The 17686-nt window shown below is 36.0% G+C and overlaps 1 protein-coding gene across 1 annotated transcript in view; it reads left to right on the forward strand.

Annotated features, from left to right (window-relative positions):
* The window catches only part of LOC139740886 (cytochrome P450 3A19-like), a 28572-nt gene that overhangs the window by 7011 nt on the left and 3875 nt on the right, over positions 1–17686 (forward strand). Inside the window, exons 2-4 of the mRNA XM_071651471.1 lie at positions 6305–6444; positions 8117–8293; positions 16654–16874. Of these exons, the coding sequence (XP_071507572.1) occupies positions 6305–6444; positions 8117–8293; positions 16654–16874 (538 nt within the window). The remainder of the gene's footprint in view (positions 1–6304; positions 6445–8116; positions 8294–16653; positions 16875–17686) is intronic.

Raw genomic sequence — 17686 nt, forward strand, 5'->3', positions numbered from 1 at the left:
AAACCTGAGATTGTTGACTCATCCAATAGCTACAGGTTCAAGAACTGAGCTATTTCTTTTTTTTAATACCACCGCCACAAAGTGGTGCCGGAGTTAATGTTTTCGGGCTGTCCGTCCTACCGTCCGTACGTAATGAATTTTGTGGACAGCGTTACTAAAAAAACCTTTTGAGGTATCCTAATGGAACTTGGCATGTATGTGTATTAAGGGGTGAAGTTGTGCCTACCAACTTTTGGGAGCACATCCTCAAGGTCAAACTTCAAAAGGTCAAGGTCATATTATCAAAATTTACTATTTCCCCCATATCTATGCAAAGCCTGAAGATATTTTCTTGAACCTTAGTGTATACATGTCTTAACCAATTAAGATTCTCTGGTGAAAGATTGGGGTAATAAGGTCAAAGGTCAAGTAAAAATTTGAACATTTCACTTTTCTCTCCATATCTTGGAAGTGATTCAAGATATCGCATGGAACATAGTATATATCCATGCACTGACTGGCAGTGATTAGGGAACTTTGGGTTCATTGGGTCAAACGTCAAAGTTCAAAGGTCAAGGGCAATACTTCAAAATTTAACTATTTACCTCACATGTATGCAATGCCTGCAGGACTATTTTTTAAAGCTTGGTGTATGCGCATATAACCCAACATATATTCTTTTGGATTTTTTTTTTGCCAAGAAGGTCAAAGGTGAAAAGGTCAAAGATCAAGTAAAAGGCCTGAACTTTCCGTCATATCCTGAAGTGGCTCAAGTTATCTTGAAACTTAGTACATATGCAAGTTCTGCCTGACAGTGAATCTCTTCTGAATCTTAGGGTCAAAGGCCAGATGAAAATTATAACAATTTACTATTCAATACAGAAATTGCACTTTTGCTCTGTACTTTGAAAATTACTCTGTGCATAAACATATGAAAGGGTCAAGCAAAAGTCCTAAAATCCCCAAATATATACTCTCCCTTTCATCCAATTAAAGCTATGTCAAGGAAGGTGAACATTCAGCACATTTGTGACAAACATGTCATTTTGATATTTTGCCAATTTTTTGAAAATGCAATCACACATTTTCCACATGTACTGTAGATCTATTAGGAGAATCATGCATTATTGCAGAAACATACCAGTCTCCAAAGCGACATTTCTAGTTTTTATTATATTCATATTCTCTTTGAAAATTCCATGACATATTTTCAGCAAAGTAGGCAGGTGGAGTCCCTTGATGACAGGATCTCAACTCCTTTAAATGGGCACAATGTTCACAAAACTTCGAAACATACGGAATCAATATAATAAAAAGAAGAAAAGTAACGCGCGTGTGTGTGTGTGTGTGCGCGTGCGTGTGTATAAATCTTAACAACATACATCATTTTTAAATCTAGAACGGGAAATAAGTTACCCACTGGAGAAAAGATGCAAAAGATTATTGTTGAATTAATAAATGAGGAAAAAATCCTTGCGACCAAGGCTGGGAAGCTACATGTACATTTACAAAAATGGGAATATTTTTGAAAATAGTAATGTTTCCATAGTATTCCACTCTTTCTTTTCTTCATTTTTTTTCCTTTCCTTCATTCCTCCTCCTCTTCTTCTTCTTCTTCGTTTTTTTTTCTCTTGTGTTGTTTTGTATTTTCTCCCCCTCCTTTCCCATGCGTTCCTGTCAGCCTGTTGGCGGGCTGATTATATAACTATATTTACTATATTGTGATGTGTAGGCAAGAGCAGTTAACCAAATTAGGTGCATGTGGGGAACTGGTGGGGGTGGTCATAGGGACTCAGTAAGGGATATGAGTTAGTAGGTGGGCGGGTATTGGTTGATAAATAATATGGTTCCATTATTTATTACTGTATAATTTTGCTGCATAATTCATTTGGATGATTATTAAGATTAATGCTAGAAGAATTGAATTATCACTGTTAAATTTAAGCAATTTTTTGAGAGCATAGGGGAAGTGACTGTATGTAAATTGATAATTGTTCATGAAAATGTAATTTTTGTTATGTCATTATGTACAGCAATAGCAAATTTGCTATTATGATCACAAATGTATATTTTCGTCATTTCAATTGTAGCAAATGAAAATTGTTATTTTTTTTCTATTACTTTGAATGGAACAGAATAAACATCGTTGAAAAAAAAAATAAACAGTACCAATAGTACTATACGTAAGTACATTGGGAACTGTGGTTTGAAGTTTACTCTTCCGGGTACCTATGACATTAATAGTGAAATAAAATCAATCCTTTAGTGATAATTTGAAAGAGATTCATGTGATTATTATGCATTTTTAGCATTTTAGAATGTTGGCATGTTACACACTTCATTGTATACTATTTTCGAAAATGACGTAACTGCTTATGACATTTTCCAAATATTGCATTATTTGTGAAATGATTTCACAAGGAATTGTAACATCACCAAGCAATTTTGACATCGCGTGGTGCTTCGTACAGACACTCTATGACATGTAACAATATCTAACAGAACAATTATGACATCACAAATCAATTCTGACATTGTGCAGTATTTCGTAGGTTTCTTTGTGAAATTACACAAATGAAAACAATTGTGACATCACGCCCACCATCATACGGTCACTGTAAAATCCCTCCATAACATCGCTTCCACCGCATGACTTCTTGCCTCATATTTTCTCTCGTTTTTTGTCTACAATTTTGATTCCAAATATTAAACAAATAAATTCTGTGTAATTATTTTTCAATTTCAATTCGATTTTCAATTTTAATTTATTTTTTTCATATTTCTCGATGAAAAAATACATTAAATATAACAAAATTAAATGACATACATGATATCCAGCTGGAGACATACATAGAATATTGCAAATAAATAAAACATAATAGTTGTCGATCTGTTAAGTTTGGCATCTGTGAACGAATGCTAAAGAAATATGAAGGAACCTACTAAAAAGCGAGCTTGTTGAGCATAGGTCCCAGTTAAAATCGAGTTTAAGATTGAGATGGGGAGCACGGGTACAACAATGACCGAAACATAAGAGAAAAACAAAATAAAAAAGTACAATTATACAGTTATATAGCAGATTCTTCCTTAATGCAGGTTAAGGGTCGGGTTATGATTTTTCTGACTAAATTTACGATCCCTGATGTCTCCAAAAGTACTATTCAGCTTAGAAATGCTCCTATATGGAGTAACATCTGCTCACAGTTTTAATCAAAACTTCTCAGGGCAAAGTTTTCTGTATTGCTTATGGAAAAGAATTAATCACTGGAGGATCTTCCAAAGTTCTATTAATTCATATTTACATTTTCTACTTCCTAATGTCAATGCAATGTCAGAAAAAGTGTATCAGTAACAGAATTCGCGTAAACACACATTTTTCATTTACACATGCCTGAGGTAATAAACTTTAGCTGGTGGAAAGGTGTCATAATAGGATATTTTTGTTGTTGAAACATATTATTCACGTTGATTTCTTTCAGCTGTGCATATATAACATGACTCGCCATTTAAAGGCAATTTAATAGTGTACCTTTTCTCTTTTGATTATCAGACCTATATATTCAAGAATAAACCTCTTAACAAGTGTCTGGTAGCCTTGGAACACGAGCAGTGGAAAGATGTGAGGCGCGTCATCACGCCAACTTTCAGTCCCACCAAAATGAAGAAGGTAAAAAAAAAAAATGCAACCAAGTGAAAGTGAAAAATTAGTTGCTCACTGTGGCTAAGTTTTGCTATTTTTGTCAATGTCCCGGGATAACTATTACCTTATATTTTTGGCAAATTGTGCCAATAAACTTACTGCTAGTTGAAAAGGAGGAAGGAAAGAGAATGTAACTACTTTATTTTCTGAGTCTTTGCTTCCAGGTGATAGTTGTGTTTTCTGTAAAAGACAGGTTCGAGTGACAAATATTCATTTCTATTGTGTTTGTACACTGTCTTTGAAAATACATGTTTGAGTGCCAGTCGGACCAATTCTAGGGTCTTTTTACAGGATATACATCATTTGAATGTCTAAAAAGAGTACGTGTCTTTGTGTATTTGCATCATGTATAATTGTTGGTGTTTGTATTCTTGTGCTTCTATGATACGATATCCCAGACTGTGGTAAATATTTCTCTGTCAGTCATGTCTTTATCTTTTTATTCTTTAATCCTTCCGATAGTTGAATGAAGGATTGATCTTATTTTTTTCCACAGATGTCTGGTTTGATAAGCGAGTGTTGTGACCAACTAGTAAAAAACATCGGAGCGAAACAGCAAAGAAACACTGAGATATGTGTTGGCAGGTGTGTAGTCCCACATGTATTTCTTCTTGTATGTGCCTCTCTTGTTTCCTAACAGTTAACTTGACTGAAAGCCAAGACCAGCTGCCGAGAAGTGCTATGAGCAGATGCTCAAAGTTTGCAGTTCTGTACAATATTTCAATTTTCCAAGTTATAGTCTTACATGTATTTCCTCTTGCACATGCCTCTCTTGTGTCTAAACAGTTTATTTAGTGATAGCGTAGACCAGCATGTGATTCGTGCAAAAAAAAAAAAAAAGCAATCCCTCCCAGAAATAAACTATCCTTGTCGATGTTCTCAATTCCACTTGCAGTGTTTTTGAACCCTACACCATGGACTGTATTGCTCGGTGTGCATTTGGTTTGGAGGTGGATACACTGAATAGTTCCAATGACCCATTTGTCAGAAATGGCAATGTAATTTTGGAAACAAGACTAGGCCGCCTCAAAGCCTTCTTGGCTGGTAAGACAATGATTCTTTTATCCTGGTAAAAACATGTTTTTATCATCAGTAGCTAGTGATCTTGCTTGATTCTATTCAAGTCTACCATGAAACGATTGGTCCTATGCAGTTGAAGAAAAAAAAAGTTAGATGTAGAGATTCATAATTCCGTATTTCAGGTAACTTCTACATAAGATTTACTCTTGTTATTATAATAAAAGAAAACGTTAATTCTATGAGAGAGATCATCAGTGTGGCATGAAACACTAATATCTAGACTCCATTATGACTATGGGGTGTGTTTTATGGCATAATGTATTGCATGTAACTTTCACTATTCAAGCCAGTCAGGAGCGAAAAGGATGCGTTCACACTTGCAACATCGTGAAGTAACTGCTTGACACGGGAAAAAGTATATAGGAAAGTAGTATAAGTAAGAATTCATCGTATATCAGCATCTCGGAATCTACACCCTTAAAGCAATGCTTTTGTATGAACTCTTTATATTTCACATGGTCGTTGGAATTATATTTGCTGTATTCGACAATTCACCAATGCAATTTTTGTTATGTTTATGCTCTATTTGTTTAAACGTGGAATATATGAAACAATAAAAACTAGAGAAGCACTGTGAGAGCGCAGACCTCCGCCAAGCATGCAAATCATTTTTACCACTGATCTTTTTCTTCCATAGAGATATCAGTGATTTCCATCCATACGCACTTGTAGCATTGTGCGCTGAAAGTCGCTCGATTTCCCAATATAGGGGGTTTCACACCAAGAGAGTTGCGTAGCGACTACGCCGAAATCGGCTGCGTACTCATGAAAAATAATTGTGATGATCCGCGCAGGATTTGCGTAGTGCCGGCGTAGGGTTACGTATGATTGCGTAGAAAGCGACTATCCACCTATAGCGTACAAATTGTATTTGGCGTGTAGCGGGCGTAGAGTTGCGTACATAAACGGAGGTCGGGCGTACAGGCCGCGTAGAGTTGCTTACAGTTGCGGGAAGTTGCATACCGCGGGCGTATGCACAAATTGATGTAACTGCAGAGCTACTTCAGCATTTCTGCTTCTTATTCCACTAATTGCCTGCAGTTCAAACATGATATGGTGGGGAGGTTAAATCCTTTGCTGGTATCTTCATTTCTCCAGTATTTAGCTGTGCTAGAAACAGCATTAGCATAAATACGAACGTTTTGCAAAATGAGAAAAGAGAAGAAAATAAGATGTTGCAAGAATCAGAATTAAGAAGTTTGTGGGTCAAATCTCGGATCCAGTGGCGACCAAGGGGCACTACGAACAACTGATGAAAAAAGTGCATGCCGACAATGTTTCTTCATTTGTCAATTTCATGTGAATGAAGCCACAGGCGTTCAATAAACTCCTGACACGACATGCCCCGAGAATTACACAATAAGATACGAAACACAGACCCATCTTTTGTTCCTTGTTCAGGGCACGTAATCACATAAGATGAGACATCACAATTCTAGAATTACAGAAACGTGTCCCTATTTTTTTTTGCGTGTGTGTGTGTGTGTACCAATCTACATATCTTTCCCAAACTTCACGTATTGTCTGTATTGTGGTTGTTTATAGGTATCTGGCCACTCGCTATCGATGTCATGAATTATGTTGGCATTCGAATGTTCCCAGAAGCGTTCTCAGAAGCGACACAGTTCTTTATTGATGTGGTAGGGAAAGCCATGGAAAGCAGGGAGATAAACCAAGGCAACGAGGTTTGTTGAAATTCATCAAGCATGTATACCGTGCATATCGGTTCATCTTGGTGATGTTTAATGTAACACTGTAAAAACATTCGTGATAGATTTAACACCACGGGTGTTACATCTAACACCGATCAAACTTCAATAAAGGACCACACCCACAGGTGTTAAAAATGCACTGTGATGGTGTTGAAAAGTGTTCACCTGACACTTCGTGGTGTTAATTTGACACTGTACCTGGTGTTATTTCGACACTGTACTGGTGTTAATTCAAAAATGACACCACATGGTGTTGATTTGATATTTGTTGGTGTTAATATCAATGGTTTAACACCCGTCCAGCTTCAATAAGAGACCACACTAGCTGGTGTTACTTTGGTGTAAATTTAATTTCACATTTTTTCAAAAATCTAGTATTTTAATGTAAAATTCTTAGGGCTTGTTTAAATTAAAAATCAACAAGAAGTGCAGTTACTAAGAAACTCTTCAGAAAACAGTTTAAAATTTAGAAATGACACCCGGAGGTGTTAATTTAACACCATAAATGAGCACCGAAAATTTAACACCAGCTCGGTGTTCACTATTTAACACCGGACTTTTTGCAGTGAAGGTGATTTGATGTCTCTCCCCCTGGATGGATACCAGAAGCTTCAGAACTGGGCTTCGCTGACTGTCTTTCCAGATTTTCTTCTTTACTCCTGTGTAGGCCTAAAGCTTCTCTTTTTATTGACCTCACAAGGTTGATAACCAATTGAATCACCTTTCACAATGTGTAAGATACTTTACTTTTCATGCTTTGAGGTCAAAGGTCAAGTGAATATGTTAAAATTTCACTTTTTTCTCCATTTCTCTAAGATGGTTCAGGGTATCTTCATTGGACTTGGAACATACGCATGTATTGACTTGCATTGATTATTTAGGGAATTTGTAGGCCATGGAGTGAAAGGTCAAGTGTCAATGATCAAGGTCAACTCCACAAGGTTTCACTATATCCCTCTTATTTAAAACTTAGGGCATATTATATGCATTACCCAAATAGAGATTCGCTGAGAAAGGTTTTTGCAAAAAGGTCAAAGGTCAAGTAAAAATGGTTTATTTCAGTTCTTCCTTCATATCCCGAAAGGGAATATGTAATTATCATGAAGATAAGTATGGCAGTAATACAGTTTTGGGGGGAATTTTAGGGTCATAGGGTCAAGGGTCAAAGGCCCGGTTAAAAAGTGTCAATATTTTACTGTAGGCCCCTATCTAACTTTACAAAAAGTACACTCTTTCTCCCTACCTTGGAAACTGGGAGCCTATTCAGTGTATAAACTTATACTAGGATCAAAAGTCAAGTAAAAATTCGCAAATTCCCAAAGCCTATCTGCTTTCTAAGACAATTGCCATTCATCCAATTGAATCTAGTTAAAGGAATGTGAACAACCAACACGTTTGTGACAAACGTGTCATTTTTAGGTGATTATTTTGCCAGTCATGTGAAACTGTCATCACACATTGTCAAAATTTACTACAGACCTGTTGGAAAAACCAGTCAAACTAACATGCATTAAGGCGGAGGCTTACTAGTCGGTACAACAATATTTCTAGACCATTCTGTCCTGGTGTGTACAATCAGCTGAGATTTTTGTGTGTGTTCGTGTGTGTTCTGTTTTTTAATCTGCATTGATTTAATTTCCAGGAGAAAAAAGATTTCCTTCAGCTGATGATGAATTCCCATAAGGAAAGTGAAAAAGTCCCTGAAGAAAACGCGGCAGAAGATGACCTTCATAGTCACTTGGATGATCACCATGGTAACAGACTCATTGAATCCAAGAAAACCAGTCAAGCCAAGCTCACTGCTGAGGAGATTGTTGCCCAGGTAAGGTAATAGGGAGTTTTCGTTATACACGACGGGAAGACCGAGAGTAGGCGGAAGCAGTCAGCCGCGACAGTCCCCGTACTCGGACTCCCGTGCCGTCAGTATGTAAAAATAAATGTGTTTTTGATGATATTTGGCCCTACATCATCATATGAGAAATTGTACATCTAATAGGGTTATAACGTTTCTCTAAGGGACACTTTGAAAAATGATGCCCTTTGGGTTTTTTTTTTTGAAAAATAAATTGTGCAGTTTTTATCAGTTCTTCATAACATTTTTTCTTTTGATATTCATAAATTGTATCTATTTGTTTTCATTGTATGAATTGTTTGATGATTTTATGTCGAATGGAAATAAATTTGAACTTGAACTTGACATTAATACATAGATGCAGGCAGTTATCCTTGATTAAGAGGACGTCATCATCACCTTATTATCTTCAAATTACTGTAAAAGACCAAACGGATTAACTTGGTGTATTTTGAGCTGTTTCAGTGGTAGAAAAAAACAAAGAAATACACTAAAATACCACAATCATTCAAAGTTGTGTGACATTGATGACTATTATTGATGACTACTATGTACTAAAACTGGACTAAGGTCTAGTACACAAGAACATAATAAGAAAACAAATTGTAGTTAAGCAGAGTTAGGTGGGGGTTGGGGGTTGGGGTAGAGGGGGGTAGGGGGGTAGGGGGGGGGTAGGAGAGGGGTGATTTCACAGAATAGATCAGCATAAACCAGCAGAGCTTGCATTGGATGAAATACAAAATCAATTGAACGAACAAATTGAGCACTGTATAATTTGAATCTGACAGATAAAACAGAAAATGATTAATTCAAATATCCAACATTTTTCTAACACGATACAAAATGAAAACAAACAGGCGTTATTTTATGCATATACACGTATTTATGCAAACATAGGATATGGTGCGTTTGTCGTTCAAAGACAAATTAAGCAACTCTTAAACCTAAAAGGGCCGATGAAAATTTTTGACAGCGCCGTTCGCTGACTTTTTACTTTCAATTAGTCTCGCGCATCTTTTGATACCATTTTTGCGAAAGTCATGCATACCGTTACGATGCTGCACGACCTTTTATACATCCCTGTCAGACCTAAAATGGCGAAAAACGTGACTTTGTGTGTAAAGTCTATGCAAGTCACCATATTCATAAAGATATGATTATTTTCACTTTCATAGGCTGAAATCAATTAAAATCAAGCATTATTATACTTGAAAACGGTTCTGTCATATATTTTGCGATTAAAGATAAAGCAAAAGCCAAAAAACAAAGAAATACATAAGAAATTCAAAAAGGGAAATACATAAGAAATTAAGTCTAATACTAGATTTTTAAAAGTACATTGTTAGGAATGCTACAAAGAATGCTATCACCAAAAATGAGGATTCTAAGAGCTTTGCTTTCTGATTTAGAACGAAATTTATGATTATGATTTTTATGCATATACTAGCATGATTAATTGATATAACGAAAATTTCCATTTGTTTCCATATAATGTCGCAGATTATAGGCAACATGTAATGCATGTGCCAATTTTCATGGCGATTGCGCGATCGACGGCCAAGATCTTGGGGGGGGGGGGGGTTGGATCAACGGTTCGGTGTTACAATGTAAGAGGTAAAAATGTCCGAGGTATAAATGTCAGAAATAAAAATGTCAGACTTAAAGATGTCAGAGGAAAAAATGTCAGGGGTAAAAATGTCAGAAATAAAAATGTCAGGGTAAAGATGTCAGAGGTAAAAATGTCAGAGGTAAAAATGTCACAGGAAAAAATGTCAGAGGTAAAAATGCCAGAAGTAAAAATGTCAGAGATAAAAAAAAAATGTCAGATGAAAAAATGTCAGAAGTAAAAATGTCAGAGGTAAAGATGTCAGAGGTAAAGATGTCAGCGATATAAATGTAAGTCGTCTACAGAAATATACAGTACATTGTACCCGCTTTTTCTCCAGCTTCAGTTACCACTGCTGACCGAATTTTCTTTTTTCATCTCCCTGACTATGAGTTCGGCTTTCAGTTCCCAGTTTCATGGCGGGGATAGCTGCTCACTGGGCAAACCCTGGAAATGACTATTCAAACTGAAATGCTCATAAATTAAAGTAAAAAAAAAATACAAAATGCAAACAAACAAACTACAGTAGATGTACTGGTAGACATAAGAAAGCTCTTGCAAAAAATAAAAAGGTTCAAGTATCACATGGCACAAAAAAAAATATCTTGAAGTTCAATGAACACTTTCTGGTCAGTTTACTAACTTATGCCTATTGAAACTGGAGACGAAGTTTAGCAACAGACTGTTCTAGTGAGAGTAAAACCCAATAGTTTACCATGTGATTTCTGGTTCTTTCATGGGATGGGCTTTTTGTGTGGAGCATCCATTCTTTACTGAAATAACCTCAGAAACAATTTGGGAGGAGAACTCTTTTTTTCATATTCAGTTCAGTTTGAATAGTCATTTCCGGATTTTGCTGGCGTAGTAAATGCAGAGCTCAGTCCTACATTGATATATAAGAATGATTACAACAATTCTGCTGCTTGAGAAGTAATCATGGAAAATAAAGTAAAGTCCATTTTTCCATCATTGATTCATATGAGGCTTCTTATAAATGATATAAATGACAAAATCTCTCACAAAAATGATATCTTATAATACACGTGGATCACAGAAAATAACATGAAATGAACACGTAAGACCTCTTTACATGAGTTGGCTGTCACTATGTTACTCTTAAGTTTTCATCGGCTTCACATTTCGTATTTGGATGGGGTAATTACCAATCCCTCGTTCGGGAGGGTGTGAAAGTTTAAATTTACGTTGGTAACATGAACTGGTGTTGTGCATGATTTTTATATTTGGAAGACTGTGGAGTCATGCTAAAGTCATGCATTCACTTATGATAGCTACAAGCAACAAGTATTGAATTGTATAACTCATTAAGTGATTTCAATGATTCAGGAAGGGTGATCCACACGTCAGGACCTATATAGAACTATGATGGATAGGATATTATACATTTCATATCATAATGAAGGATTTACTTTGTGCTTTCGTGTAGGCCTATCAAGCACCCATAAATCCATTAGCATGTGTTATTTGCAAGTAATTTGAATCTTTTCTATGTAATAGTAAAACTAGTGCCAGATCAGGACGATTATTTTTTTTTTCTGGAACAGCTTCATTGAAGAGTATATTAAGGGTTTGAAAAAAGTAATCTGGTCTATCACATATTTGTAGTATTTTGAAATGCTAGGCAAGATAGAAATAGGTCCATAGTTGCTAATTCCATGAGGATCACTTTTTTGAGAACGGAGGTAATTTCTGCAATTTCGTCACCCATTACATGACACATGCAATAAAACCATTCCGCGTCTATTCTCGCGCATGCACTTTTTTTTTTCGTTTTAATGCAAAAGTGCACATCATTTTGATCACGGCAATGGTTAATGCACTCTTATCTCATAATATATAAACCGATGGATATGTTTCGGATATACCAGAATGAGGCCAGGTGAGGCGATACGCATTCTACCTGTAAGTGAGGACAACGAGGGAAATATTTTGTACATGTACGTCCTGGTCGTGAAGGAATGCAGTTTTCATTCTGAACATTTTTTGTGCATGCTCAATTTGCAATAATTTAGAGAAGTATTGGGGGTTGTGGGTGGAAAGTTTGATCCTTTTCATTAAAACGCAGCGAGAAAAAAAAGGAGGAAAGTGTAGAGGAGACCGGGGTGAAATGGGCCATTTTTGCATCATGAAAAATTCCTTGTAACTTTTTAGATATATTGTCAAGCTAATTCATGATCATAATTATATACTATAGATTCTGAAGTTTATAGTATTTAGCGATACCTGTATACACGTATATATTGGACATTTCGTGTAATTAACGGTTTGTTAAACCCGTAACTTTGGGGGGAATGGGACAACACGGGGAGAAATGGGACAACCATGCATGCAAAAAAAGAATCCATAAATTATCACAAAATATAGACTGGTACTAAAACCAACACCTAAAGATATAAGACAGAAGGGAATAATTTGTGAACAGAAGCATATCTTATAATAGTCCAAGAGTATTAGTCTTAACTTGGACATTTTTGGTAACAAGCTGATTTTTTTTTTTTCAGGATAGGTCCATAAAATTGTCTATAAAATAACATACTAAAAGTCCTCATAAATCCTCTTTCTTGTTTCCCACAATCCAAGATGGCGTCTAAAATGGCCGCCATTTCCAGAAATTCTTATAACATGAAGAACTCAATAAAACACATATCAAAGATGTTGATCACGCAAGTACCGAAATCCAAGATGTCGTCGAAAATGGCCGCCATTTTCTGAAATTCTTATAGCTTATCAGCCAGGTAACCCAAATACAAAATTCAAATATCAATATACGTTTGATGGATGAAGAACTCAGTAATAGACATATTAGAGATGTTGATGCACGCTAGTACCGTAATCCAAGATGGCGTCCAAGATGACCGCCATTTTTTGAAATTCTTATAACTTTTGAGCCTGGTAACCTAAATACAAACTTTAAATGTCAAAACATATGTTTTGAAGGATGGAGAACTCAATAAAATGCATATTAGGAGTTGTTGAAGCACGCAAGTACCATAATCCCAGATGGAGTCCAAAATGGCCGCCATTTCCAGTTTGTTTTTTTTTTCTCATAATTTTGCAAGTGATTTCAACTATACAGACTTGGAATGTCGAAATATACGTTTTGAGTCACAAGGAACCAAATATAAGACTTATTTAGAGATTTTGAAACATAAACATAGCACTTAAGCACTTTCAGAAATCCAAAATGGTGTCCAAAATGGCTGCCCATAAATCTGCAACTAGGTAAACGCGATACGTTCTTGAATGTATAAATATATATTTTGAGACAATAAGGAACCAAACGAAGTACTTATTCAGAGATTATGAAGCACGGCCTATACGATCATTATTTTCCAAATATTCAACCTTAAGTATTTGCACTTTGACATTGAATTGCAATCATAAAAATGCTAAACGTCCCTCGCTCGGCCCCTTTCCATAGACTTTGTTCATTTTCTAAATTAACAAATTTCCGAATATGTCATCAAGAAGTGTGCACTAGATCATTCACTTACAAATTGCAAAAGTTAGTTCCCTCATATTATTGAAGGATAATTTGCCCTTCCAAACACTTCCACCGCTCACTTCCCCCAATATAAATGAAATACCACCCTGAATAACAATTCCCAAGTATTCCGTCAAATGTGTGTAAATGATATGATCATTTTCATTTCAATCCAAGTGTAAAAGCGCCCTCTTGTCGGAGGGGATGGGGGTATACTGAGACTATGAATTATCTACTCTTTGACGATGGACAATCAATATAACACCAAGGGTGCACTAGGCCGGTTAATGACGATCAAAGAAATGCAAAACTCCCTCCAGCCGAAAGTAACTCCCCCCCCCCCACATCTTCTACTATTGCCTTGAGCATACTAGTCTTATTCTACTATACACTTTTTAATAGAAACAAAAATCTAGTATTTTACCAATAGTGCCCACCATAAAACTGGTAAAAAAAAAACCCTCCATTTTGGGGGAGGGTGCTTCACCTCATACACCTCCCCCGCATATTTCCATTAATATATATTTTCTTACTTTCAGGACAAAAACAAATCTCAGATATTTCACCGAAAGAGTGCGCTATATCTCTGAATTTCAAGTTGGAAAATGCCAAAATCCATATTGTATGGAAAGGAGTATTCTCCGCTCACACTTCCCCCATCCCGGACACTTTCCTGAATATATATTTCTCCTGGCGTTTTCAAATAGAAAACAAATATCGGATATTTTACCAAATGGGTGCAACAGATGTGTGAATGTCACGTCTGAAAATACGAAATTTTTCCTCGTGTGGGAACGGGCAACCCTATGACCACGCACTGCCATGATTATATATAATGGTTTACAAGATTTTAAATGACAAGAGTGCCGGCTTATCTAAAACCACTCATTGCCATTAGACCAGTGTACTACCACACCAGATACGCAGTCAACAGCCCCCTCTTTGTGCCTAAACCACGGACAGAATACATGCGAACATCTTTTTCTTACCAGGGAAGTGCAATATTCAACACCTTACCAGTATTCTTACAAACTTGCCCCTATTTTGAAAGATTTAGAAAACAGTTGAGTTATACGTTTTAAACAAATATTTATCTTGGTATAATGGTTATTTATTGAATGTTTTAACGATTTTGTAACTTTCTTTAATTGTTTGTATAAGGTTTTTTTGTATGGTTTTTCTTCTTTGGTTCCATTAACCCCTTTTATGGTATTTTAAACTCAGTTTTTTTGTTTTTGTTTTTTGGTGTGTCATTACAATAATTTCTATTACACAGTCTTTTTTTTAATAATACATTTTGTCTATGCCGAATTCAGAATACATTTTAAGTCAGTCTCCATGGTCTAGTATCTTTTAAGGCTTGTATTGTTTTGTGTATATGTGTTTACTTGTATATGATTTTTTTTTTAATGAAGTCTATTGTAATCCAATGTTTTTATCATGTATATGTACACAGGGCTCCCCTGGAAAGCAGTTGTGAAACTGAGGGGACTACCCTGTTTAAATATGACGGAATAAATAAATAATAAATAAATATATCTTTTTTTCCTCTTTCGATGGAAACAAAACTTTAATATTTCACCAATAGGGTGCATCAGATGTCTAGTCTGAAAATGCAAAATCTCCCTCGTGTGTGTGTGTGTAGGGGGGAGGGGAGGTGATTCCTCTTCCCCACCCTCCAATATATTACACATTTCCCTGAATAATACTTTATATATTTCCTACTCTTTGATGGAAATAATTCAATATCTTACCAAACGTTTGCACTATATGTTTTACTTTTGAGTGAAAGAAAAAAATCCTCGTGTGGGAGAGGAGTATCCCTCCTCTATGTACCAATAACTATGAGTGCCATATTTTCTTATTTCTATCTATTATATAATTTTACCTAATCTACACAGAGGATGTACTAGGCTCCCCTTGAACCTCCTTGATTTACACGAAATGAATAAGATAATTTAGACACTATAATATGTTTAGGTGGTGCAATATACTATACCAAAGAAATTCACTGTCATGACGTGATGAATTACACATTATTTTGTAGCATATGTAGATACTAATTTTTAAAATTTTTAGTTTTATGTAGCACAAATATCGAAAAAAAGAACTGTTTTTACTTCTCAAGTGATAACTGACAGTTTCGACTAGACATCACCTCACGGTAGCAAAAAGGGGCTAGCTCTAAATTTTTATTTCATGTTTGAGGTGACGAAAATAGACCATGTGGCAACAAATCTGATGGTGAAATGTTTCTCTCGTAACAAGGACACACTTTTTAAGTTAACATCCAATGTTTTTTTTTTATTTGTATACTTTACACGTAAGAACTATTTTCAAATAAAAAGTTTCTTATAAACTATACTGACAGTTACTTACATAATTGTGGGATAAAATTGTGACAGCAGGCCATTTTGCCCGCCATTTTTTGCACTTTAAGAACAGCTCAAACGGTTTAATGGGTCCATGCGTGCGTCAAAATCTCTTAAAATACGTATTTTATTGAGTTCTTCTTGTTTCAAATCATATTATAATACACTTGAACTGTGTATTACGTTTCCTGGTTGAAAGGCTATACAAATTTCAGGAAATGGCGGCCATTTTGGATGCCATCTTGGATTACGGTACTTGTGTGCTTCAACATCTAATATGTATTCTATTTCTTCATCCTTTAAAACATATATCTAGACATTTAAATTTTGTAATTGGGTTACCTGGCTGAAAAGCTATAAAAATTCAGAAAATGGCGGTCATTTTGGACGCCATCTTTGATTTCGGTACTTGCGTGCATCAACATCTTTTGATATGTGTTTTATTGAGTTCTTCATGCTTTAAAACATATATTTAGACATTTATATTTTGTATTTTGGTTCTCTAGTTGAAAAGTTATAAGAATTTCTGGAAATAGCGGCAGTTTTGGATGGCATCTTGGATTGCTGAAAACGCTCAAAGAGGATTTATGAGGACTGTTAGTATGTTATTCTAGACGTTTTTCTTGACCTATCTTTGAAAATAAGTTTGTTACCAAAAATGTCCAGGTTTAAGACTTTTTTGACCTAATGCTCTTGGACTATAATAGACGTATTGAGATAATATTGTTGAAGATCGATGCCTGTGTATTATACCCATCAATACATTTTAAATGTATACTTGTATCTGTACTGATAAGTCTTTTTAATACTCAAATGATTATTCCATTTATCTGCCTCTCTCTTATGGCAGGCGGTGTTCTTCTTCCTTGCTGGCTATGATACTTCAAACACCACTCTGGGCTTCATAGCCTACTCTCTGGCCACCAACCCTGAGGTTCAGGACAAACTTATCCAGGAAGTAGATGAGATGGCACCAGATAGGGACTCTGTGAACTACAGCTCCATTGACAAGATGCCTTACCTTGATGGAGTGGTGTGTGAAACACTGCGCATGTACCCACCTTCTGCTGTGTAAGTGTTTTGTAACACAGGCAAATTTTAAGTCAAAGCTCTTCACTTGAAAATTTTCTAATAGGAGTCATGCAATCACACTTAACGATCACATGACGTGATCACATGACGTAGTGCAGGATGCAAAGCATTTGACAGAGTTTGATTGTGTTTGATATCTTTGCAGTGTACTCATAGACGCCAGCCATAATAGCTTGTAGTTAGAAAGTACTGTTGGTACTGTCTTAGGTCTACAAAGGAAAAAATGAGTATAAATAATGTCACTTCATGTTTGTTGTGGCTGTATACTGTTTCGTTGTAGAACTGACAGAGTATGCAACGAGACATAACCCTAACCCTAACCCTTACTTTCCCCAAGGGTGTTCAGATCTTCTGCCCTAGTAAATAAGCACTCAATTGATCAGTGTTCTAGTAGTAGCCATGATAAAAATAAAAAAAAAATCATGGGCGTAGATACTTCAGAGGGATTCGAACCCACGACCTCCTGATCACCGGACAGGCGTCATCTCCACTAGATCACCGACCTTTCGCCCCACATGAAGTGTTGGTTCTAATCCTACTGCGTAATTATACAAATTAATGAAATTCTTCCGTCGAGATTATCAATTCAGAGCTTAATGGGCGTTTTCATATGAGCCCGATAAAAATCCAAGCTCGAGATATTTTTCGTGATTGTGAATTAACGCGAGATTTCATTTCCTATTCACATCAGCCCGAAGAGAATTAGCCCGAAATTTTTTCGAGCTTATTCGACTGCTGAGCATGTGCAAACAGCATCAGTAAGGTGTGCACTTTCAAAAGTTCCTCATGAT

The sequence above is a fragment of the Diadema antillarum genome, unplaced genomic scaffold (assembly GCF_040938485.1).
Source record: "Diadema antillarum isolate AM-2024a unplaced genomic scaffold, OU_Dant_1.0 seq00000889_RagTag, whole genome shotgun sequence".
Classification (NCBI taxonomy): domain Eukaryota; kingdom Metazoa; phylum Echinodermata; class Echinoidea; order Diadematoida; family Diadematidae; genus Diadema; species Diadema antillarum.